We start from the raw sequence: 24,504 nt of genomic DNA on the forward strand, positions 1-24,504 counted from the left end.
TTTCCCAATAGGCATGTATGAAAGAGAGAAATGGACTATAAAGAAAGCTGAGCGCAGAAGATCTGATGCTTGTGAACTGTGGTGTTGGAGAAGACTATTGAGAGCACCTTGGCTGCAAAGAGATCAAGTCAGTCCTTCAGAAAGCAGATGAGTCCTGGATGTTCACTGGAAGCACTGATACTGAAGGTGAAACTCGAATAAGTAGCACATCTGATGAATAGAACTGACTCACTTTAAAAGACACTGATGTTGAGAAAAATTGAAGACAGGAAAAGAAGGAGACAACACAGGATGAGATAGCAGGATGGTACCACCAACACAAGGATATTAGACACACTAAATTCTGAGACTACGTATTGGATATGGAAGCCTGGCAAGTTGCAGTACATGGGGTTGCAAAGAGAGGAATACGAGTTACCTACTGAACTGAAATGAACGAATTTCCCTCCTGGAGGAGGATGACTGTTGCTTTCCTTCTCGGTGTGTGACATGTGTGTTTGTTTGCTCTCCCGTCCTGGACATTATGCTTGCCTTCCAGGACTATGGGGGTTTGACCGTCCACAGGTTTACCATAGCTGGAGTGTTGATTCCGTTGGTCCTTACTAGGAAAGAAGGGCCCTGACCCCGTTTTCTTCCTTAGCCTATTGCACCCCTCCCACCTCCCGCTCCCCCCATCCCATCCTAGGAGCCTACCGCTTTGTGCTTTATGATCCAAGTGCTCACACCCTTGCTGTCCTCTTACCTCCTTCCCATGGCACAGAGAAGCGAGATCAGCCAGGATTTTTCTCTCTTTTGCACGGATTTCGCCCAGCATAAGGCCACCTTCCCATTCCCTCTGTCACGCCACCCCAATCGACATTCTCCTCCTCCTCCTCCTCCTCCTCCTCCTCCTTCTTCAGAGGGTGTGGATGGGGCAAGCAGTAAGTCCATTTGAGACGATGGGGCGGAGGAAGATGCGTGGTGATGATGAGGGCGGACCGTGGGTGGCTCCGCTTCCTCGTGCAGGGCACGCTTGTTCGTGTTCTCGGGGGAAGACACTGCTCATCATTCTTTGTCCTCTCTACGTGCGGAGGGCATGGTGCGGCGTAGGTAGCCATGCGGGGGAAACAAGCCATCGGAACGTTCTCTGTTCCTTGCCACGCCGACTAGCGCAGTCAGGAGCCAGAGTTGGCCCTCGAGGTCGGAGATGTTACATCGCAAATTCCCGGTCTGCCGTTTGATGGAGGGTTTGGGGTTTGAAGCCATCAGCCAAGCCAAAGAAAGAAAAACGCAAGAGGTGGTCGATAAGGGGCCTCAGGTGCCCCTCCAGCGGGTCACGGGCCCATGAGGCAGTCGAGAAAGCAGCTAGGGGAGGACAGCTTCCCCACCGCCCCAGGCACTTTGGAGGCCGGCCGCATCTCCTCGCGTCCAGAGGCGTTTGCCCGGGGCCCAGCTGGATGAGACTGCCAGACAGGACGGGCAGAGTCGGAAGTCCAGTTGTCTTGCTATCACAATCTAGGGTAGGCTCGGGTCTTTCCTCAGTGCGGGGAGGACCTTTGCTTTCAGAAATGAACGTGGCGCGACATATCTCCACTCAGGCACCGGTGCGATGCTGGTGGAGAAGTTTCTTTGGGACTGGTTGGGTTGCCTCTCTCCCCTTGGCCTTCGTGTTGGTGCTGGTGGTGCTGGTGGTGCTGGTGGCGGTGCTCATGGCCTTGTGGATCGCTTCTCCTGTTTGGCACTTGGAGCTTCTCCAGCGTACTCCTTGCACCGGACATGGAGCCCCAGGGATCTTTGCGGACGAGCGTCGTGCCGGGGACGCGCGCATCCCCGCCTCATTCCTGCCGGACCCTCCGCCAAGTAGCACGAGGCCTCCCAAGGACAGACACCCATAAAGGCTGCTTGCCCGTCTTCTCCCCGGACGCCTCTCGACGTCTGGGGCATTTTCGAGAGCCTGACCGGCCGGAAGGAGACGGTTCATGGACCTGCACCCGCTCTTCCCTGCCCCCCGAAGGGCTCCCGAGATCTTCTCCTTGCTCGGCTGGCTGTGAGCGCTCTGTGAGGCGTCTCCAGGCCGCGTCACTCACCCGAGGCCAGCGGTGCGGCCAGGGAACGGAGACGGGGAACGAAAGGCAAACCCACACCCAAAGTCCCATCCCGAGAGGACTCTCCCACCCTCGCAGAAGTGGGAGGCCCTCGGACCGTGCCCAGGCCCGCTCATGCACCCCATCACCCCATCCTCTCCAGCGACTTCCCAGCAGAGCCAGCCCTCGAGAGCTCAGCCGCTCAGGCACGAGCCCGTCCCAAGTGAACACCGAGACCCCGGGCACACTCCAGGCCCCGCTTCTTCCCAGGAGGCTGCATCACGCACACGGCCGAGAGGAACCCGCTCCTCGTCGGAACTCTTGGTGCGTCACACAGGGCGTGCCGCACACAGCGTGTGCCTGGGCGTCTGCACGCATGTGCGTCAGAGCCGACCTACCGCCACAGCCCCAGAGACGGCCGCGGCTTCTTGTTCTTCCCCTTGGTGGCTCTGGCCCTCCCGCTGGCACAAGGGCCGTTGCCGACGTTCTTCGGCCCCGGAGGCGGGGCGTCCGTGCTGGGACGGTCGAGCCGCTCGTGCTCCTGTTGGGGCGGCGTGCGGTTTCTCCCTCCTCCGTGTTTGGACTGGTGAATCACGACTGCGCCGGCAGGCAGGGCAGACTGGACCTTCCGCAGCTCCAAGGCCGGCTTCGGTCGGCTGTGTCCTTGCAGGCGTCTCCACTGCTCTAAGCTCATCCCTTCGACCTCTGTGTCCCCCGGGGACTCCTCCGACCCAGGAGCTCTGCCGCTGGCGTCTCCTGCAGGCTGCCCGGGCTCTGTGGGGTCAGCCCCGACGGGGGCCGCTGCCCCTCCCCCAGCGCCCCCTTCCCACGCACCCTCCCGGGCGTAGAACAGGACGTAGGCGCTCTGGCTCAGGGCAGCGGTCTCGTCACAGGCGGTCACCTTGGCATCGTCCATCTTATACCATTGGCCGTTGCCCGCTCGGACGTAACAGAAGTAGTGTCCTCGCTCACAGCTCCACCCGGAGTGCACCAGCACGGCATAGAGCACGTAGCCCAGTGGCCCTGCCTTCCGCTCGGACGTGTAGGGCTGCAGGTCCAAGCACTGGGGATAGCGCACCTCCTGAGCCCTTTTGGCCCCGCTCACCGGTGTGAACCGCTTCAGCACCAGCACCAGGACCTGGGAGGTGCTGTGCAAAGTCAACCTCTTGGTGGCAGGCACCTTCCGGAGACAGACGCCACAGTCATAGGCATTGTCCGCGTCCAGCTTCTCGGGCTTCACCAGCTCTCTCAGAGCTTGCTCCACACTCTGAGCCGCCGTGATATCCAGGCTGATGTCCAGATAAGGGTCGAACGTGTCCGAGACACCGAGGCAGCGGAGACACTGGATCTGAGACCTCCAGGTCCCGCCGAAGATCTGACGGATGACGGTGGTGTCCTCGGAGGCATGGCCCGACGGCTGGGATGCACTCAAGCACCCTTGCTGCATGGCATTCAGAGTGAACATCAGAAACTCGTGGGCATCTTCCTGCTGGTGTCTGTGGAAGCCCGCCAGCAGGTCCTTGCGGGGCCGGATCACCTCTCCCGCGTGAAGGAGGGCTCGGGTCACGTGAGCTCGCATGGCACAGAGCGTGCAGGCGCTGCGGGCCGGACAGAGGGTGGCGTGCTGCTGGGACACCATCCAGCTGGCCAGGGGCGGCGTGTGGCTCAGACACTGCAGCGCCGCATTCACGTAGCAGGTGTTCCCCAGGTTCTGAAGCCCAGCCCCCACCCCCCACGGCCCCTTCCAACTCAGGGCGCCTTTCTGGCCAGGCGTCAGCCCTGCTGACCCAGGAGCCAAGTCACCCCGCTGGGGACGCCCAAGCGCCGGCGACGGCCCCTCAGGGACAGAGGGTCCCCGAAGGGCATCCGCACCAGCGCCGCTGGGCCCACAACCTTGCCCTCCGGGGAAGACGTCGAACGGAGACGGACACACACCTCCCCCGTGCTCAGAAGCAGCCCCCGGGGCTCTGCACCCGAGGCCCACGAGGGTTTCCATCTCCTACCTGCAGCTGCACGCCGACGCCTCCTTCCCTCAGACGGTCCGGCTCCAGAAAAGGGCCTGGGCCCCGCCCCCTCGGGCCTTTGGGGGCTTCCCCACAGCCCCACCCCCGCACGTGCAGGCTCCTCATTGGCTGAGGCGGCCGAGGGCGTGCCCACTCCCACTCCCGCCATCCAACCACCCACACTTTTCTCGGGGAATTCCCCTTGACGAGGCCCCACACGCACTTCCGACCTGACCCCCTGGACCAAAGGGCTCAGGATGCAAGTGATTCGGGGGCATTGGGCCTTCCAGCCTTGCCCGCTAGAGATTCACTGCGGGGCTTCCAAGTTCAGCACACAAATGCCGGCTGCACAGGACTTCCGTGGGCTCACCATTCACATCCTAACACACGTGTGGAAACATATGTCTGCCCACCGAACCTCTCCCCTTTAGGGGTCTCCCGACCCCAGACCCCTGCCTGAGGACAACCCCTCCCCGGACAACAATAAACCCTTGCCTCAACTTTGCGCTCCAGCGAGGTCCTCCCCAATTTCTATGCGTTCTCACTGGACACTCTTCTAGCGTTCAGGGTCCTAGCACCAAAAGATGCCAGCAGAGTGCCACATATGCTTTTCTCCCTTCAGGGCCGTTGCTCAAGACCCAAAGCGAGCTCATTTAGAAAGGCATAGGCTTCCTGCAACTTTGGATTCATTTCTGCAGCTCCTTTTCTCTCTCCGCTGCCCTTTTTTCTTCCTTTTCCTTTTTCCTTTATCATTTACTTTTTTTTTTTTTTTCCTGCTGGGTGTTTTAGGGTTTTTTGAGTTTTTTTTTTTTTTTCCATTTATTTTTAAACTTTTTTTAAAATTTTGTGTTCATTTTGTTATTTTTTTGTTGCTTTTATTCTCTTTCTCTCTTTTATATACACTAGTTGACTCATACAGTCGTCTTTCGAATTCCGGGGCTCAAAATGCGGTATAACTCAAGGTATAAAAAAGGTTTCCCTCCTGGAGGAGGATGACTGTTGCTTTCCTTCTCGGTGTGTGACATGTGTGTTTGTTTGCTCTCCCATCCTGGACATTATGCTTGCCTTCCAGGACTATGGGGGTTTGACCGTCCACAGGTTTACCATAGCTGGAGTGTTGATTCCGTTGGTCCTTACTAGGAAAGAAGGGCCCTGACCCCGTTTTCTTCCTTAGCCTATTGCACCCCTCCCACCTCCCGCTTCCCCCATCCCATCCTAGGAGCCTACCGCTTTGTGCTTTATGATCCAAGTGCTCACACCCTTGCTGTCCTCTTACCTCCTTCCCATGGCACAGAGAAGCGAGATCAGCCAGGATTTTTCTCTCTTTTGCACGGATTTCGCCCAGCATAAGGCCACCTTCCCATTCCCTCTGTCACGCCACCCCAATCGACATTCTCCTCCTCCTCCTCCTCCTCCTCCTTCTTCAGAGGGTGTGGATGGGGCAAGCAGTAAGTCCATTTGAGACGATGGGGCGGAGGAAGATGCGTGCTGATGATGAGGGCGGACCGTGGGTGGCTCCGCTTCCTCGTGCAGGGCACGCTTGTTCGTGTTCTCGGGGGAAGATACTGCTCATCATTCTTTGTCCTCTCTACGTGCGGAGGGCATGGTGCGGCGTAGGTAGCCATGCGGGGGAAACAAGCCATCGGAACGTTCTCTGTTCCTTGCCACGCCGACTAGCGCAGTCAGGAGCCAGAGTTGGCCCTCGAGGTCGGAGATGTTACATCGCAAATTCCCGGTCTGCCGTTTGATGGAGGGTTTGGGGTTTGAAGCCATCAGCCAAGCCAAAGAAAGAAAAACGCAAGAGGTGGTCGATAAGGGGCCTCAGGTGCCCCTCCAGCGGGTCACGGGCCCATGAGGCAGTCGAGAAAGCAGCTAGGGGAGGACAGCTTCCCCACCGCCCCAGGCACTTTGGAGGCCGGCCGCATCTCCTCGCGTCCAGAGGCGTTTGCCCGGGGCCCAGCTGGATGAGACTGCCAGACAGGACGGGCAGAGTCGGAAGTCCAGTTGTCTTGCTATCACAATCTAGGGTAGGCTCGGGTCTTTCCTCAGTGCGGGGAGGACCTTTGCTTTCAGAAATGAACGTGGCGCGACATATCTCCACTCAGGCACCGGTGCGATGCTGGTGGAGAAGTTTCTTTGGGACTGGTTGGGTTGCCTCTCTCCCCTTGGCCTTCGTGTTGGTGCTGGTGGTGCTGGTGGTGCTGGTGGCGGTGCTCATGGCCTTGTGGATCGCTTCTCCTGTTTGGCACTTGGAGCTTCTCCAGCGTACTCCTTGCACCGGACATGGAGCCCCAGGGATCTTTGCGGACGAGCGTCGTGCCGGGGACGCGCGCATCCCCGCCTCATTCCTGCCGGACCCTCCGCCAAGTAGCACGAGGCCTCCCAAGGACAGACACCCATAAAGGCTGCTTGCCCGTCTTCTCCCCGGACGCCTCTCGACGTCTGGGGCATTTTCGAGAGCCTGACCGGCCGGAAGGAGACGGTTCATGGACCTGCACCCGCTCTTCCCTGCCCCCCGAAGGGCTCCCGAGATCTTCTCCTTGCTCGGCTGGCTGTGAGCGCTCTGTGAGGCGTCTCCAGGCCGCGTCACTCACCCGAGGCCAGCGGTGCGGCCAGGGAACGGAGACGGGGAACGAAAGGCAAACCCACACCCAAAGTCCCATCCCGAGAGGACTCTCCCACCCTCGCAGAAGTGGGAGGCCCTCGGACCGTGCCCAGGCCCGCTCATGCACCCCATCACCCCATCCTCTCCAGCGACTTCCCAGCAGAGCCAGCCCTCGAGAGCTCAGCCGCTCAGGCACGAGCCCGTCCCAAGTGAACACCGAGACCCCGGGCACACTCCAGGCCCCGCTTCTTCCCAGGAGGCTGCATCACGCACACGGCCGAGAGGAACCCGCTCCTCGTCGGAACTCTTGGTGCGTCACACAGGGCGTGCCGCACACAGCGTGTGCCTGGGCGTCTGCACGCATGTGCGTCAGAGCCGACCTACCGCCACAGCCCCAGAGACGGCCGCGGCTTCTTGTTCTTCCCCTTGGTGGCTCTGGCCCTCCCGCTGGCACAAGGGCCGTTGCCGACGTTCTTCGGCCCCGGAGGCGGGGCGTCCGTGCTGGGACGGTCGAGCCGCTCGTGCTCCTGTTGGGGCGGCGTGCGGTTTCTCCCTCCTCCGTGTTTGGACTGGTGAATCACGACTGCGCCGGCAGGCAGGGCAGACTGGACCTTCCGCAGCTCCAAGGCCGGCTTCGGTCGGCTGTGTTCTTGCAGGCGTCTCCACTGCTCGAAGCTCATCCCTTCGACCTCTGTGTCCCCCGGGGACTCCTCCGACCCAGGAGCTCTGCCGCTGGCGTCTCCTGCAGGCTGCCCGGGCTCTGTGGGGTCAGCCCCGACGGGGGCCGCTGCCCCTCCCCCAGCGCCCCCTTCCCACGCACCCTCCCGGGCGTAGAACAGGACGTAGGCGCTCTGGCTCAGGGCAGCGGTCTCGTCACAGGCGGTCACCTTGCCATCGTCCATCTTATAACATTGGTCGTTGCCCTCTCAGACCTAACAAAAGTAGTGGCCTCGCTCACAGGTCCTCACAGAAACATAGTATTTTCAATACTCTCTGCTTGAATTTTTCTTGAAGAAATGTAAAATTTTAGTAAATTTTTCCCAATGAAATAAATCTTTTTTAAGTAATGTTTATCTGGCCATATTAGTCTCAATAATCTCAGAATAAACACAAGGACATCAAATATTTATTCATAATTAAAAATTTTTTAAAGAATCAGGTCATTTTCATGATATTACATCTGCATAACACATTAACATGTTTGATTCCAGAGTTGCATTTTCCCTTAGGATCAGGTGGTTGCTTTAGCCCCTCCTTTGTGTGTGTGTGTGTGTATGTGGCTTGAATGATTTCATGCTTCCCTATTCTTGCCACCCTGGTGTTGCTTAGAGACCCTGGATATTTTATGAGAGCAATGGCCACACCACACTAAGAGGCCTAACCCTGTCTCTGTCTTGTGTCTTCAGGAGCTCAATGCATACAAAACGTGTATGAAAGGTCCAGATGTGAAAGCTCAGGCCTCCAATTGATTCACACCTCCTATGTAAAGGGAATGGCCTTCTTCTACCCTCATGGGCATAATTGGGGCCAGATGTGAGGACAAAGTGTGCGATGGGTTCAGGTGCAAAAAGTCAGTTATCCCCTTGCTTCATACTTGCGGTGCAAAGGGAAAATCCTTCCTTTGGGAAAACAGCTCAGAGCTCATAGAGACAAGGGCTGCCCACTGCAGAGTGGGGCCAGTAGCCTCTGGTGGGGAAGACTGGGGTGATGACTGACTGGCTGGGGGCTCCCAGGATGAGGCAAGAGGCTGAGGAGCCCAAGTTTGCAGAGCCAAGGTCATACCAACCCCTCCTTGGATCTGCGTCTGTCTAAGTGGAGCAGTGACTTTAAGGGGCTAGGATGCCAGCTGCCTGCCTGGAGGCCACAGGAGGAGGAGGCAGAAAAGCAGGCGGTGTGGCTCCTTTTGATTTCTGAAGACACTTCTTTCTGGCACCAGGTGCCAACCTATGGGAAAGATTGTATTCTTTTTATAAAACTGCTTTAGCTGTTCTAATTCATTTGCCTTTCCATCTCAGTTCATTTAAAGATAAATGTACAAATGTATATATTTTTTCTTTAACACCAGTGGAAATCCTATAACTTGGCTATTTTTATCCAACAATTCATCATACAGATCTTTCCAAGTCAGTACCGACACAAATTTCCTTCCTAGATCCCTCTTAATGGCTGTTTCCTGAATGTTCTGTTTTTATACTGAGTGATACTAATATCAACAATCTTAGTACACAAGTATTTGCACAAATGTTCCTCCCATGCTGAGTTGTTATCATTGGACCTTCCGTGTGGAATATGAAAAGGTGGATTTATGGCTGTTTATCATTCATTTCTTTGATAGCTTCTGGACTTTTTTTTTTTTTTTTAATGTTGTATCATGATTCCATTCTTTTTATTCCACAGAATAAAAATCATTCATACATGTTTTTACCCAATCATTTCATGGTTTCAGTTTTACAGTCCCCACAGTCTAAGTTTCACTAAATTCCTAAGTCCGCCCGGGAGCAGGGACCTGCCCTCTGGGGCCGCCTGGGTCCCAGCCTCGGGAATCGCTGAGGAGCGCGCCTTCTCCCGCAGCTGCCCGGGGAGGTCTTCCCAGCTCCCGTCCTCCCGACTGGTGTCTGGGTCTCCGCGCCCTGCCGGGCCGGGAGCCGGCTCCCAGCCCGGCTTGTCCCGGGCGTAAGAACGGCCCCCGCTGCGCTCTGGCCTCCCAAGGGTAGGGGTCCGCCCGGGGCCGTGTGCGCCTCCCGTCGGGAGCCACCCAGCGGCCGCCGTGAGCCGGTCCCTTCCTGGGGAACGTTGGCGACTCCCGCGAAGGCTACGGTTCGGCCACCAAGCCCGGGGCAGAGCTCCAGAGGCCGGGGTGACAGCGGCAACGTTCCCGGTGTCATGAGACCCGGGAAGAGCCTGCTGTCGCCGGAGATTCGGGCTGCAGGTCGGCGGACAGGGCGGGCGGCGTCGGTCGGTGTCGGTCGGTGTCGCTTCCCGGCCCGGTGGACCAGCGCGCCGCGGGGCCCCTTCTGCCCGCGGGCACCGCCGGGGCAGCTGAGCGCGAGCAGGAAAGGGCATGGAGCCGGCGTCCGCGGAGTTACAGCCTCTCGATGTTTCCCACTCGCCCGGAGGTGCGGACCACACGGATGCACGCAGACATGTCCAGTCTTCCCAGCCTCCCCCATGGACCCCGATAGTCCCGATTCACAAACGTGTGTCCTCTCCCCGGAGAGGGCCGGCCCTGGTGTCCAGAACAGGAGGCACCGCAAGGGACCACGGGCCGCCCGTCCTCCCCAAAGGGCGCCCGGAAGCGCTTCCTTGCCACCTTGGGGGAACGGTCGTCCCGCAGCCTTCGCGGCGCTGAGGCTGCTCCCAGGCGGCCTCGGTTCCCGGTGACGTGCTCAGGACTCCGCAGATGGGTTTCCTGCGGGTCGGGCTGCATCTATACGAGGGGCGCCCGGCGTCCCTTCTATTCTCCTCGGGCTCAGAAGTGGAAAGGATGGTGTCTGTGTGGAGGCGCTGTGTTTCCCGGGTATGAGACGCGGATACATCTGTGTGAGGATCACAAAGCCGACAGATTGGTGGCTACTGTGGCGAGGTCGACCACATGGCCTGATTCTTGTTAATATATGAACTGTAATGTAGGTATTCAATGAGAAATCTCGAAATTAATTATAGTGAAAATCAGCATTATCATTGTAACTCAAGAATAATGTTTTTATTACCTTTGTTTGCAGTTAATTTAAGAAACAGTTTCAAGTTTATCCACAGAGTATCCAATTGAAGACGACCAGTGAAGGATATTGAAATGAAGAACTTTCTTCATACACTGTGAAGTTGGGGAACCTCTCCTTCCAGCCATGAGGCCCTGCCCTGCAACAGCCGACCTGGAAAGCCAGACCCCAGCCCCTGCAGCAATGGGCTCCAGGATTCAGTGCGTGGTGGGTGACTGCCACCTTTCTTATTTTCCTTCCTTTCAATTTAGTACCAATTGGGGGAAACCAAATCTGTCATCTAAGCAGTCACCTGGGACGGCCCTCTTCCTCCCAGCCTGCCTCCGGCTTCCCCACATTACACGTTCTGAGTAGGACATGCTTTCCCTCTTTCCCACCAGAGCGCGTCCCACTCCTCTGTGTGCCCTGAGTCTCAGCCTAGGCGAGTGGTGGTGGCTGACTCCTTGCTCTGGAGACAAATTCTGAAGAAACAGTGAAGGATCGGGAAAATATCCTGGAGTAGGAAACAGCCACCGCTCCAGTATTCTTGCCTGGAAAATTCCATGAAAAGAGGAGCCTGGCCATCTGCAGGCCGTGGGGTCACAAAGAGTCAAACACGACTGAGCATGCACACACAGACACAGGCATGTTTGTTTATGTCTACAGAGCTTAGAGTGAGAACCAAATAAAGCACTGAGGATAATACATGGGTTTTGTTATTTTTGAAAAAAATCAAGTTAATCATTTTAAGTTGAGATATATATCATATACCAAAAAATTCTCCTTTGAGCACTATATTTTAGTGATTGCCTATCTCTATAGTTGTGTAGCCATCATCACTATCTAACCCAGAATATTTTATATTTTATCTCCCTACAAAGACACCTAGTGTTCCTTAATCAGTCACTTTTAATTCCACATTCCTCACTCTTTCATCCTCATGGAATTGCCTATTCGGTGTATTTCAAGCACATGGGTTTGTACAACTGTGGCCATTTAGGTCCGGTTTCTTACACAGTGTCATGTTTTTGAAGCTTATTCATATTTTATCATGTGATCCAATTTTTTGTTTGGCTTCAGAATTTTCCTGTCTTTAACACATGCACACACACACACACACACAGACATGCTACAGTTCTTTTAATGTGGAAAATACACAGAGGTCCAATGTCACCATGAGAACCATTTTATGCAGACAGTTCCATGGCATAAAGTACTGCCTTCCTGTAGGCACTCAACCTGCCCACCAACCCACAGCGGCCAGCAAGCACAGAGGATGCCAGCCCAACTGTGCTGCCCATTGTCAGAACTCCCAACAGCACCCACCCAGGCCAAGACTCAACAATAGGTGCAGCTCCCTGTGGCCAAAGGAGAGCCCAACTGTGCTGGGGGGTGGGGGTGGGGGGGGGGCGGTGGTAGCAAAGGGAGAGAGAGATGAAAGGAGAGACAAGTGGGAAAGTCCACAGCACCTGGTCTTTCCAGGTGGTCTTGCAACCAAGTACTAATCAGGTTCAACCTTGCTTTAGCTTCTGAGCTCAGAAATTAACAGGGGCCTTCATGGTGGTATGGCCCTAGGTGATGGCAGCCCCGACCAGGCACCCCAGTACCCTGTGCTGTGGGGCCCTGACATGCCAACCTCACCAGCCCCTGTCAGAGCCCTGGGGTGCCCAGCATCTGTGGGCAAACCACTCCTGACACATCCTTCAGCCCTGTGGAGGCCCAGCCATCAGGCTGTGACTTGGAGTTCCCAGGAGATGGTTATCACTCAGGGTATGTGGCCAGTGGCAATAGGGCCTGACCCTCTGGAAGTGAGTGGAGAAAAGCCCAGTGCTCTAATTCAATGCTGTCCTGGCACCAACTGAGTGTCTCTCGCTGACATCTTCACTGCTTCATCCAGATATTGCACGTACCACTCGTGTTCCAGGTGGGATTCTAGGGGCAGCCTTCACAGGGCTGCAGCCTTTCAGTGACCAATCCCAAGTGCCGATGCCTCTGCCTCTGGGCCCTCACACAGGTAGTACCGCTGTCAATGCTTAGGGATAAAAACAGCAGATCTAAGACGCTGAAGACTTGTCCTAGGTCTGGCAAACAGCTCAGAACTGATGGCTGGTGGCCTTAATGCTGTGACCTAAGACCACACCACCTGCCAGCAGACATGTCAATCTCCAGATAATCAGGATCGGATTGATTAAGTACGAAGAGGGACAAGTGTGTCATGTTGGGAGGAGGGAGGTGGAAACAGCACCCCTCTGCCTTTGTTTCCCTACTTCCAGCTGCCCAGGGGCCCAGCCACCTCCTCAATATCCTATGTTCATGTAGTGTTCTGTTTTGACTCAGACAACATGAAGTGTTCCTGCCCCTCAAGTAGTAATTTTCTCAGTTTTGAAGGGTACAGTCATGAAATGTCTTCCAGTGTAAAAATAAAGAAAAGATAAAACTCACCCAGACCACTGGAGTCCCTTATGAGGTGAGGGTGATATAATATCCCTTGAACTTCTGTTCTGGAAAGAGGGAGGGAGGAGGAAGAAAAAGCTAATCTTCAGTGAATGTAACCTTCTCATGGACTCTGTGTAGTCATTTTATCTGTACAGCTATTCAGTCATCATAACATTTACTCAAGGTCTTTTCTCTTTCTGGCCTGATGTTCTCATGGAGCTCACAGGCTGAAGAGGTGCTCAAAGTGAGAGAGTCAATTCCTAAGCAGGTTGATAAGAAGTCTGGGGGAAGCCAAGGAGAGAGGGTCTGGAGTTCTCAAGGAGGAGGAAAGGACAAACATCTTTTTTTCTCTACATTCCTTAGTCTTAGTCACTTAAAACATTTTTTTGTTTTGTTTTCTTTCTTTCTTTAGGCCCAGAACTGATGATTACACAACTCAGTTTAAACTCTGTGAAAGAAAGTGAATTTGCTCGGTCATGCCTGACTCTTTGCAACCCCATGGGCTGTAGCCTACCAGGCTCCTCTGTCCATGGGATTTTCCAGGCAAGAGTACTGGAGTGCATTGCCATTTCCTTCTCCAGGGGATCTTCCCAACCCAGGGATGCAGCCCAGGTCTCCCACATTGTAGGCAGATGCTTTACCATCTGAGCCACTTAAACTCTGTACTAAGGATCATATAAGAACAATGTATCCTGCTTGAGGACAGTTTCTCCTTTCTGAAAACCTTCTGACTAATCCTGACATCTTAGAATATATATTATGGGAATGGGTCTCGTAGGATCTTTCTGTTAAAATCTAATCCTGTTATCCTAAAATGCTAATTGTGGGAGTGGGTCTGGTAAAACTTTCACAAACTTGAGACATTCTTTTGATTTATTGTAGTAACTAATTTAAAAAGTATATACCTCCCTTGCTAACACTAGCAAGGGGGGCACTCTCCACCCACTTCTGCTGTCCATGTCAGAAGCTTTCTATGACTTTTTTCCACTGTCTCAAAACTCTGCTACACAAACGCTCTTGAGTGATCAATCCTGGTCCTTGGTCCTGAAGCTAAATCATCTTCGGAGATCCTGAATCTGACATCGTTCACAGTAAGCTCAATTGAATCTATAACAATCTCTTAAAAGCCAAATATAATCTTAAAATAAGCTATGCTGTTGCTAAGTCACTTCAGTCGTGTCCAACTCTGTGCGACGCCATAGAAGGCAGCACACCAGGCTCCCCCATCCTTGGGATTCTCCAGGCAATAGCACTGGAGTGGGGTGCCATTGCCATCTCCAAAATAAGCTATATGCCCTATTAAAATAAAATTCAACTGAGTAAAATTTTAAAATCTTAGTGCCTTTATTTAAAGATTTATGAATCAGGCAGCATCCAATTTAGCAGTTAGAAACTCTGAGGAGTTGCACAAAATAAAAAACTTTTATAGGCATAAGGGATCAGAAACAAGGAAGTTGTACTGGGCAAAGAATCCAAGTGGTTACTGTGAGGTTACTTTCCATTAAAGGCTGGAAAGCTTTCTCAGGCAGATGACTTAACTAGTGATAATCAGAAGATTCCTGGCTGACTGGTTCAAGATTTCATTTCTGGAAGAGCCAAAACTGCATTTACGTCGTCTATTTTGCTAGCATGGTTCCTAACTAAGCAACTCCTCTGGGGCTGTTGTCTTGTTTTTAACAGTCCCCTGGGGGGCAGCAACAAGGCTTACCACTGCTGGTTCTTCCCAAATGCTGAGAGCGCATGTGCTCTGTGCCAGGCCTGTGCTGGGGGCAGGGACCCAGCCACGACACCTCACAGTCCTTGACATTCAAGAGGAGAGTAAGACAGAAAACCACCACACTTTAAAAAGAAAGGATTCTGCTGCTCCCACAGAGCTGACACTGTGGAGCGAGACAAGGAATAAACAGAACAGCTTGTAGAAGAGTCAGCTCCATGGAGTGAAGGGCGGGACACGGCATAGCAGGAAGAGAGGAGCTGGGGCGGTGGGAGGGTGGGGAGGAAAGGAGTCCCGGGACAGAGGACGGATGGGTGATGAGCCCCAGCGGGTGCAGACAGGGCCAGCCCTGGTGCCGTGAAGGACCAAGGTGGTAAGGGCAGGAGACATGGGGGAGCTGTCACCACAGATGCACATGGGGATGTGTCTCTGAGGAGGTGACAATTAAAATGCGCTCCGAGCCACTGTCCCCTTCCCTTGTCACCCAGAGGCAGACACCAAGGATGGCCGCTAACATCACGTGCACCAGCCAGTCCTCAGCCTGCACACCCAGCTCACTGTTCCCCCTGAAGAGTCACAGTAAAGGTCCCTGTACCTAATTCCCTTCCCTCAATCTGCGGACAAGTCCGGTCCTTTCCCGTGTGGCCCAATGGTGTGGCCTGTCCCTCCTCTTGGGAACTGTAAGTCATCAACTCTCTTTTCGAGGACAGTTATCTCCTGATCTGTTCGCCTTATTATGCCTGCAATTTCCTACTAATACACTATATTTTAAATTAGCCAAGAATGACAGTACACTCTAGACACAGAGTGTCTTAACTGAGCACACTCAATTAAGTGTGGACAAATGGAGAATGATCTAGGACACTTCCCACGATGTCCTCAATCAGTTTAATGTTTGATTGTGTGTTAAGCGGTGTTTTGTGTTTTCCTGCCTGGTTAGTTTCCTCTGGGTCAGCTGTGCTTTCTTTCACCAACTCTTTCTCCCGGCAAAATTACTTCCAAGCACAACTGAAATTCAGAATATGTTCAAATTGTTCCCTACAGGGAAAGCATCTTAGAGCAAAACTTACTGCAGCACTGATAAGGCGTCATGTCTTTCTCCAAGTTGGCTAAGAACGAGCAGAGTAGGACTTGTGTGGTTAGTCCCTCTGTTGTGTCCAGCTCCTTGTGGCCCGTCCTTTGAGAGGAGCCTGGCAGGCTACAGACCCTGGAGTCCCAAAGACTTGGACACGACTGAGCCACTATATATTCTTCCGGATTCTTTCTGGTTACAGGTCGTCACAAGATACTGAGTACAGCTCCCTCACTACACAGCAGCTCCTTATGTCACCTGGTGTACATACAGCAGTGTGTGCGTACTGACCCCAAACTCCTAACTCACCTCTCCCCACACCCCCGTGTCCTCTTAGGTAACCATAAGCATGTTTTCTATGTCTGTGACTCTACCTCTGCTTTGTAAATAAGTTCATCTGTATCATTCTTCAATATTCCACATATGTGATGTCATACGATGCTTGCCTCTTTCTGTCTGACTTCACTTAAAGTGAAATCACCATGTTCATCCATGTTGCTGCAAATGGCATTATTTCATTTGATTTTATGACTGAGTAATTTTCCATTGTATATATATTCCACATCTTCTGGAGCAAGCACTTCTTAGACTGTACAGCTTGACTTCCTTTAAAGGAACAAAAATTGTGAGGAAACCTAAATTTTTTTAGAGATGGAGAATTTCTCTGCAATGATTCATATATCATTAATCAGCATTTAATGGATTAGGAGACCAAGAATAGTAGGTAAAATTGGTGTGTCGTTTTGTTTTATGTCACTTATGTCAAGTTCTCATGCTGCTGCTGCTGCTAAGTTGCTTCAACTCTGTGCGACCCCATAGATGGCAGCCCACCAGGCTTCTCCATCCATGGGATTCTCCAGGCAGTAACACTGGAGAGGGTTGCCATTTCCTTCTCCAGTGCACACAAGTGAAAAGTGAAAGTGAAGTCACTCAGTTGTGTCCGACTCCTATCAGGGTTAAATTATGTTCACAAAATACAGATTTCTTCTGTTCCTCTATTCTTGATTCTCTAAAATTATGTGGTGCTTTTGTAGTCAGTTGTTCTTTGCTTGCATAGCCTTCACATGATTTTCAGAAGTAATTCTTGAAAAAAATTTTATTTTATAGCCTTCCTTGCTTATTTTTCTTTTGTTACAGCTGCTTTAAATATTGGTCTTGAGAATTCATATTTTTCCAGAAAGTAGTCAATTTCTTGAATATTCTCGTATATTTGCAGTGTATATAAAGGGGTTTATATTCATTTTTGTGGGTGGGTATGAGGTAATATGAAATATACTTCGGACCTCTTGTCTGACACAGGACCCCTAAGTGTCTTGAAGTTTCCTGGGTGATAGAAATGTCTTTTGGCTTGTTTTCTTTGTATGATTCCTGAAAGTGTTAATTTTGCTTTTTCCTGGTAGGAAATGATTACCTTCATAACAGACACGTTTGAGGATTATTGCTAAGGTTTGTTAGTAGAATTCTATGTGCCCTTTATTTTAAGGCTTGTGATTAGTTTCATCTCTCTCTCTCTCTCTTTTTTTTTTTTAGTTTCAGCTCTAATATATGCATTTTCCATCTCAGTTGAATGCCCCATGTATTCAAGGAGGTTTCTTCACTCTGGCTGGTGAGGATTCTCCGCCTCACATGAATGTTGCACATTATTCAATGCATTCAGTTCAGTTCATTTCAGTTGCTCAGTCGTGTCCAACTCTTTGCAACCCCATGAACCGCAGTGCACCAGGCTCCCTGAGTTCACCCAAACTCATGTTCATTGAATCGGTGATGCCATCCAACCATCTCATCCTCTGTCGTCCCCTTGTCTTCCTGCCCCCAATCCCTCCCAGCATCAGAGGCTTTTCCAATGAGTCAGCTCTTCACATCAAGTGGCCAAAGTATTGGAGTTTCAGCTTCAGCATCAGTCCTTCCAGTGAACACCCAGGACTGATCTCCTTTAGGATGGACTGGTTGGATCTCCTTGCTGTCCAAGGGACTCTCAAGAGTCTTCTCCAACACCACAGTCCAAAAGCATCAATTATTCTCTGCTAAGTTTTCTTTATAGTCCAACTCTCACATCCATACATGACTACTGGAAAAACCATAGCTTTGACTAGACAGACTTTTGTTGGCAAAGTACTGTCTCTGCTTTTTAATATGCTGTCTTGTTTGGTCATAACTTTCCTTTCAAGGAGTAAGCATCTTTCAATTTCATGGATGCAATCACCATCTGCGGTGATTTGTGAGCCCCCAAAATAAAGTCAGCCACTGTTTCCACTGTTTCCCCATCTATTTGTTGAGCTATTTCAAATCCTAAAAGATGATTCTGTGAAAGTGCTGCACTCAATATGTCAGAAAATTTGGAAAATTCAGCAGTGGCCACAGGAATGGAAAAGGTCAGTGTTCATTCCAATCCCAAAGAAAGGCAATGCCAAAGAATGCTCAAACGACCGCACAATTGCACTCATCTCACACGCTAGTAAAGTAATGCTCAAAATTCTCCAAGCCAGGCTTCAGCAATACGTGAACCATGAACTTCCTGATGTCCAAGGTGATTTTAGAAAAGGCAGAGGAACCAGAGATCAAATTGCCAACATCCACTGGATCATCAAAAAAGCAAGAGAGTTCCAGAAAAATATCTATTTCTGCTTTATTGACTATGCCAAAGCCTTTGACTGTGTGGATCACAACAAGCTGGGGAAAATTCTGAAAGAGATGGGAATACCAGACCACCTGACCTGCCGCTTGAGAAACCTGTAGGAAGCAACAGTTAGAACTGGACATGGAACAACAGACTGGTTCCAAATAGGAAAAGGAGTATGTCACCCTGCTTATTTAACTTATATGCGGAGTACATCATGAGAAACGCTGGGCTGGAAGAAGCACAAGCTGGGATCAAGATTGCCAGGAGAAATATTGATAACCTCGGATATGCAGATGACACCACTGTTATGGCAGAAAGTAAAGAGGAACTAAAGAGCCTCTTGATGAAAGTGAAAGAGAAGAGTGAAAAAGTTGGCTTAAAGCTCAACATTCAGAAAACTAAGATCATGGCATCTGATCCCACTCAATGCACAGCTCTCCAGTAATAATTCTTTCCTCAAAAGTTGTTCCTGCCCAGCCTTGGGAAATTTCACCTGCGTGTGATCAGATGACAGAGACTCAATGGGCTCATTAGGCACTTGTAATCATTCTTTCTGTCTGAGTAGCTCTCTTTTAGATGCCCTGCCCCACACATATCACCTTCTGCACCTCCCTGGCTCACTTGTGTTCTCAGATCAGGGCTTTGCTGGGCTGCATCTGGGTTCCCCTCCCTGTACCTGCAACATGGAAATTGCCTGAAGGCAGACAGCCAGGAGTTTTCAAATGGATTTGTGCATCCATCTTCACTCTAGGAACTTAGTCCTACATGGCCTGCTGTCCAGGATCTGAAAACAGTTGTTCCCAGTATTTTGTTCAGCTTTCTAATTACCAGTGCCAGGTGAGGAAGTTCAGATACTGTTCCTCTTAAAGCTGGGAGTGGAAGTCACATTTTATTTTTACAGACACTCTTTGAATCAGTAATTCTAAATCAGTTAACCATATATGTTTAAAAGTATCCTTTGCTTCATTTTCTCTGTTTTGCTCTTGCAAATGTAAAAACAAAACCAAATATCAAGAGACACATTAAAATAGGTTTTGTTTTCTGCTTTTCCTGGTTGAACTTTATGCCAACAAATCCTAGGTAAGAACTTAGGAAGCTGCAGTAAGTCAAGGCACCAGCAAGATCACAGGATCTGCAATCAACAGGGATATTAATGGTACCAGAGAGCCTTTTTTTTCTTTTTGCCATGCCATAGGAGGTGGATGAAGTAGTTGAGGGGCTAGAGGGATCCCAGGACCTTAATGACACCAGTGAGCCAACTAAAATACAGGAGGCTGAGGCCAGGTATAGCATGTTTGGCCAATGTGAGCTGAAATATATTTAATTCTGAATTTCCAGAACCATAACCTCAAACAAAATGTTCACCTTCTTCTGATATTCACATAGAAAGATTGCATAGAATTTTTTGCATAGAAATTCTACTTCCTTGTCCATCAGCAGATGAATGGATAAGAAAGCTGTGGTACATATACACAGTGGAGTATTACTCAGCCATTAAAAAGGATACATTTGAATCAGTTCTAATGAGGTGGATGAAACTGGAGCCTATTATACAGAGTGAAGTAAGCCAGAAGGAAAAACATAAATACAGTATACTAACGCATATATATGGAATTTAGAAAGATGGTAACAATAACCCAGTGTATGAGACAGCAAAAGAGACACTGATGTATAGAACAGTCTTATGGACTCTGTGGGAGAGGGAGAGGGTGGGAAGATTTGGGAGAATGACATTGAAACATGTAAAATATCATGTAAGAAACGAGTCGCCAGTCCAGGTTCGATGCACTATACTGGATGCTTGGGGCTAGTGCACTGGGACGACCCAGATGGATGGTATGGGGAGGGAGGAGGGAGGAGGGTTTAGGATGGGGAACACATGTATACCTGTGGCAGATTCATTTTTATATTTGGCAAAACTAATACAATTATGTAAAGTTTAAAAATAAAATTTAAAAAAAAAGAAGAAGAAAAAAAGAAACTGAAGAAACAAAAAGTTATGGCTTGGGAATACATGCTGCAAAAAATAAATGCAAATAAAAGTAAAAAAAGAAAGAAAAAAAAAAAGAAATTCTACTTCCATGGAAGAAAGCCACTAGGAAGATTGCTTGGAGAATTTAAGAGATGTGTGGTTTTTAGGTGGAGAAAGAGGCAAGTGTGGTTCAGAAACGGAAAGGGGTCTGTGCAAACCCAGCAGGCTCTCTTTGGTGGAAGGCAGGCCGTGCACTCACTGCTCCTTCCCCCTTTTGCTGAGATCACTTTTATCATGTTTTAGGTAGCTCCAATGAAAACTTCAAGTACAGGGGCTTCCCTGGTGGTCCAGTGGTTAAGAATCTACCTTGCAGTGCAGGGGACACCGGTTCAATCTCTGGTCCCCAGAAGATCCCTCATGCCACAGAGAAATCAAGTCTGTACACCGCAAAGACTGAGCCCAGGCATCCTAGAGCCCAGCGCTCCACAGCAAGAGGAGCCACCAAAGCGGGAAGCCCAACCACCCAACTAGAGCACAGGCCCTGCTTGCTACAAGTGGAGAGAGCCTGCAGGCAGCAAAGAAGACCCAGGGCAGCCAAAAAGAAATAAAATTATGTGTAAACAAAAACCCCTTCAAGTACAGTGACTCTCAATGGCTCAAGTAACTCCTGCTCGATGTTCTCAGCACACCGGCGTATGGGGTCTACAGGACCCCCCTCGTCCCGTGAAGGCCCAGAGTCTCCATCGACCATTTGTCTCCACCACTGTGCTGTGCCGTCTCCCCATTCTCCTCTGCACAGAACTGCTTCTGATGGTGTCACTCTTTAGGCAGGGGAGTCATTCTTGTGAATCACCATCTAAGAATTAATATCATCTCACCTGCAATTTTATTTCTATATTCCTTAAAAGGAGTTCCTTAAAACCCCAACTGTATTCCTTAAAAGAGGGTTTTAACACAATCTTGATTTGAACACCTATGTTTTTATTTATCAACTTTCATGTCTCCTTCACTGTGTCCTGTGCTCTGGCTCAGCCTCTCTCTTGGCCTCTGCTCTTGGCCTCTCAGGAAACAGCATACAGGATGTGTTAGTTGCATCCGCCCTCCCTCTCACTGGCTCTTTTCCGTCCTCCCTCATCTCCGTGACATGTGTAACTCTGTGCACATCACTATCACCATGACACCCTCCCTCCCTCGGGAAGCCTGTTATCACCTTCCTGCTCCTTTCTCTGCTGCCCCATGTGTGTCCCTGCCCGACACTCACAGCAGCTTCACAGCAGGCGCTCTCCCTCACTCTTCTCTCCAGAGCTCCTGCTGGAATTTCTGGACACCACCTCCCAAGTATTTACCTCTGACTCTGACTTCTCCTTCCCTGGTGGGCCCTGTAGCATCTTCCCCTGAATGAAGACCACAGATAAAACCTAAATTCTCCTTCTTCCCCAGCTACCTTAGACTCCCCTGTGGATGTCTCCTTCTCATCCAGGCTCAGTGATTCAGTATCATCCATGAACCATTTTTCTATACTCAACCATCTATCTGGCCGTATTGATACCATCTCTAGGGGAGTGGGTGGAGCAATGATGAGCAATGTTGAGATGGCAGGTAGAGACCAGACCAGGCAATGAGGGCGTGAGAATGAAGGACAGTGCTAAGAAGAGGAGCAGATTATAGAGAAGTCACAAGGGCAGAAGAGGTTGGAGAATGTTTTTGAAAACAGATCAGGGAGAAATCTGGGAGAGGAGAGGTTGAGTCTTAAGGAAAGAGAAATGATCATTGCATAGCTCCTTGGTGGAGTGGGGGAGGGGGGGAAATCCAGCAACGTGCTAGTTTACCAGCAACATCCTATCAGATGCTATATTTCAGTTGGAAATACTTCAGGCTACAAATCCGTTAGATTTATAGAAATTCCATATGCATTAGAAATTGATACAATTTCCTGCAATGGAATAAATTAGGCTAAGGTTATGCATTACATAGTTTTTTGTGATGTCAAGATGTCATTTTATATTAGTGTTTATTCCAATGTGGACCAGTAAAGCATATTATAGTACATCATCTATTCAGTGGACTGATTTGTGGAAAATAGTGTTCCAAGAGAGAATATTCCCCAAGATATTGTCAGCTGAATATAAGCAAGATACCATAAAACATTGTGCACAGTATGTGACCATGTATGGTTTTAGATGTGGTTGTGCTCAGTCACTCAGTCATGTCCCACACTTTTGACACTATGGACTGTAGCCCACCGGGCTCCTCTGCCCATGGCGATTCTCCAGGCAGGGATACTAGAGTGGGTTGCCATTTCCTGCTCCAGAGGATCTTCCAGACCAAAGGATTGAATCTGAGTCCCTTATGTCTCCTGCACAGGGAGGTGGGTTCTTTACCATTAGCACCACATGTGGAGTGAAGAAGAAATAGATATTCATAGTTGCTTGTGTATCCATAAAATGACATTCTGGGCCTTCTCTCTTGATCCAGGGGCTAAGACTCTGCACTCTCATTGTAGGGGCCTGAGTTCAATACCTTGTCAGGAAACTAGAACCCACAGGCCATAGCTAAGAGTTCCCATGGCAAAGGTCCCGCGGGCAGAGCCAAATAAATACTTAGAAAAAATAAATAAACCTCCAGAAGCTATTCCTGAGAAACAAAACACGTGGCTGACTGTGGAAGCAGCAGGGCCTTGACAAGAAGGGAGGCGGTAGGAAGAACAATGTAATATGAAGTATTTTATATTTCTAGGTTCTTGAATCTTGTACATGTATTATAAGTTTCTCAGAAATGCCAAGACATTATAAAAGAATTTAAACCTCTAAAGAATAAAACTCACAGCGTTATTTCTACAAACTGAATGAAAGTCAAGTTTGTTTTATCAGAAAGATTATCTGGCTTCTCTAAAACATCTTCTCAGGCTTTTCCCACGCTACCCACACAGTGGTCCATAGGGCACTGTCTGGATTCTTGTCATAACGGGAAGTGAATCTTTTACACTATCCTGGGTCCTTGCTGTCCGGCAAATGAAGGACGACGTCATCACGTTCCTTGCAGCAGGGGCCCACTTAGGTAGCACCGACCTTTACTTCCCAACGGAGCAGTACATCTACAGAAGGAAAAGTGACGGCGTCTACACTAGGAATCCGAAGAGAACCTGGGAGAAGCTTCTGTAGGCAGCTCATGCCATCGTTGCCACTGAAAACCCAGCTGCTGTCCCTGCTGCGTCCTCCAGGAACCCTCGCCAGCGAGCTGAGCTGCAGTTTGCTGCCGCCACTCCTCTGGTCAGCCGCTTCGCTCCTGGAGCCTCCACTAACCAGACCCAGGCAGCTTCCAGGAGCCAAGACTCCTGGTGGTTACGAGGCCAGGGCTGACCGCCGGCCTCTCCCAGAGGCATGTATGTGAACTTCTTACCATCGGTCTGTGTGACACGGACTCTCCTCTGCACTCTGGAGATGACATCAAGTCCGTGGGTCTGACTTGGCGGATGCTCACCCGGGAAGTTCTGCCCGTGCGCGGCACCGTTTCCTGTGAACACTCTTGGGAGGTCGTGCCTGATCTCCACATCTGCAGATTCTGAAGAGATTAAAAGGGAAGAGCAGGCGGCAGCTGAGCAAGCTCTGACCAAGGAGGACTTCACCGTGAATGGGTCACTTCAGCAGCTGAGTGCAACGCTACTGGATCTGAGGTGCTGGCCTAGTCCACAGGCGGGCAGCGAGCTCGCTGCCTACTCCGCAGTTCCCCCTGAAGGCTGGCCTGCAGCGCCCACTGCTCAGGCCACTGGATGGGTAGGCACAGCACTGCGTGGGCTTCAGCTGTTCTTTCACAGGCTCTTTTCTTGGGTGGGGGCTGTGCTGGGTCCTTGCTGCTGCACAGGTTTGCTCTGGTTGCGGTGAGCAGGGAGCACTCTGGTTGTGGTGCCTGGCCTTCTTGTTGCAGCGGCTTCTCTTGTTATGGAGCGTGGGCCCCAGGGACCCCAGGCTTCAGTGGTGGCAGAGCGTGGGCTCAGGAGCTGTGGCCCCCAGGCTGTGGAGCACAGGCTTGATGGTTGTGGTTCACAGGCTTAGTTCCTCTGAAGGCACATGGTATCTTCCTGGACCAGGGATTGAACTCATGTCTCCTGCATTGGCAGGATTCTTTACCATGAGCCATTATGGAAACCCCACAAACTCTTAAAATGGAAATTGATTGACAGAAAATAAGCAGTTTCTAAATAAATAAATATATCTACTCATGAGGATGTTCTGTGACTTTTGCTGTTTTCCTTTCACATAAGAGGAAAATTTCCTAATTCATAATTCGTTATGTTCTTCCCTCAAACAACATTTGCAACTGC

The 24,504-nt window shown here is 50.7% G+C and overlaps 2 protein-coding genes and 1 pseudogene across 2 annotated transcripts in view; 2 read left to right on the forward strand and 1 right to left on the reverse strand.

Annotated features, from left to right (window-relative positions):
• LOC147362151 (uncharacterized) overlaps positions 1–11,074 on the forward strand; it is a 37,049-nt gene extending 25,975 nt beyond the window's left edge. The window contains exons 5-6 of the mRNA XM_086323894.1: positions 10,394–10,597; positions 10,771–11,074. The gene's annotated coding sequence lies outside the window, so the exon portion shown is untranslated. The remainder of the gene's footprint in view (positions 1–10,393; positions 10,598–10,770) is intronic.
• On the reverse strand, positions 1,324–5,407 carry LOC147362152 (ubiquitin carboxyl-terminal hydrolase 17-like protein 6). The gene has a single exon (XM_086323916.1). The coding sequence runs from the start codon at positions 4,057–4,059 to the stop codon at positions 2,458–2,460; it is 1,602 nt and encodes a 533-aa protein (XP_086180042.1). The 5' UTR covers positions 4,060–5,407; the 3' UTR covers positions 1,324–2,457.
• An 11,980-nt stretch (positions 11,075–23,054) lies between the features above and the next one.
• On the forward strand, positions 23,055–24,202 carry LOC147362153 (small ribosomal subunit protein uS2 pseudogene; annotated as a pseudogene).
• The last annotated feature ends 302 nt before the right edge of the window (positions 24,203–24,504 follow it).

This window comes from Bos grunniens, chromosome 11, assembly GCF_055505025.1.
Source record: "Bos grunniens cultivar Pamir isolate PY7600 chromosome 11, Bosgru_T2T1.0, whole genome shotgun sequence".
NCBI classification, from domain to species: domain Eukaryota; kingdom Metazoa; phylum Chordata; class Mammalia; order Artiodactyla; family Bovidae; genus Bos; species Bos grunniens.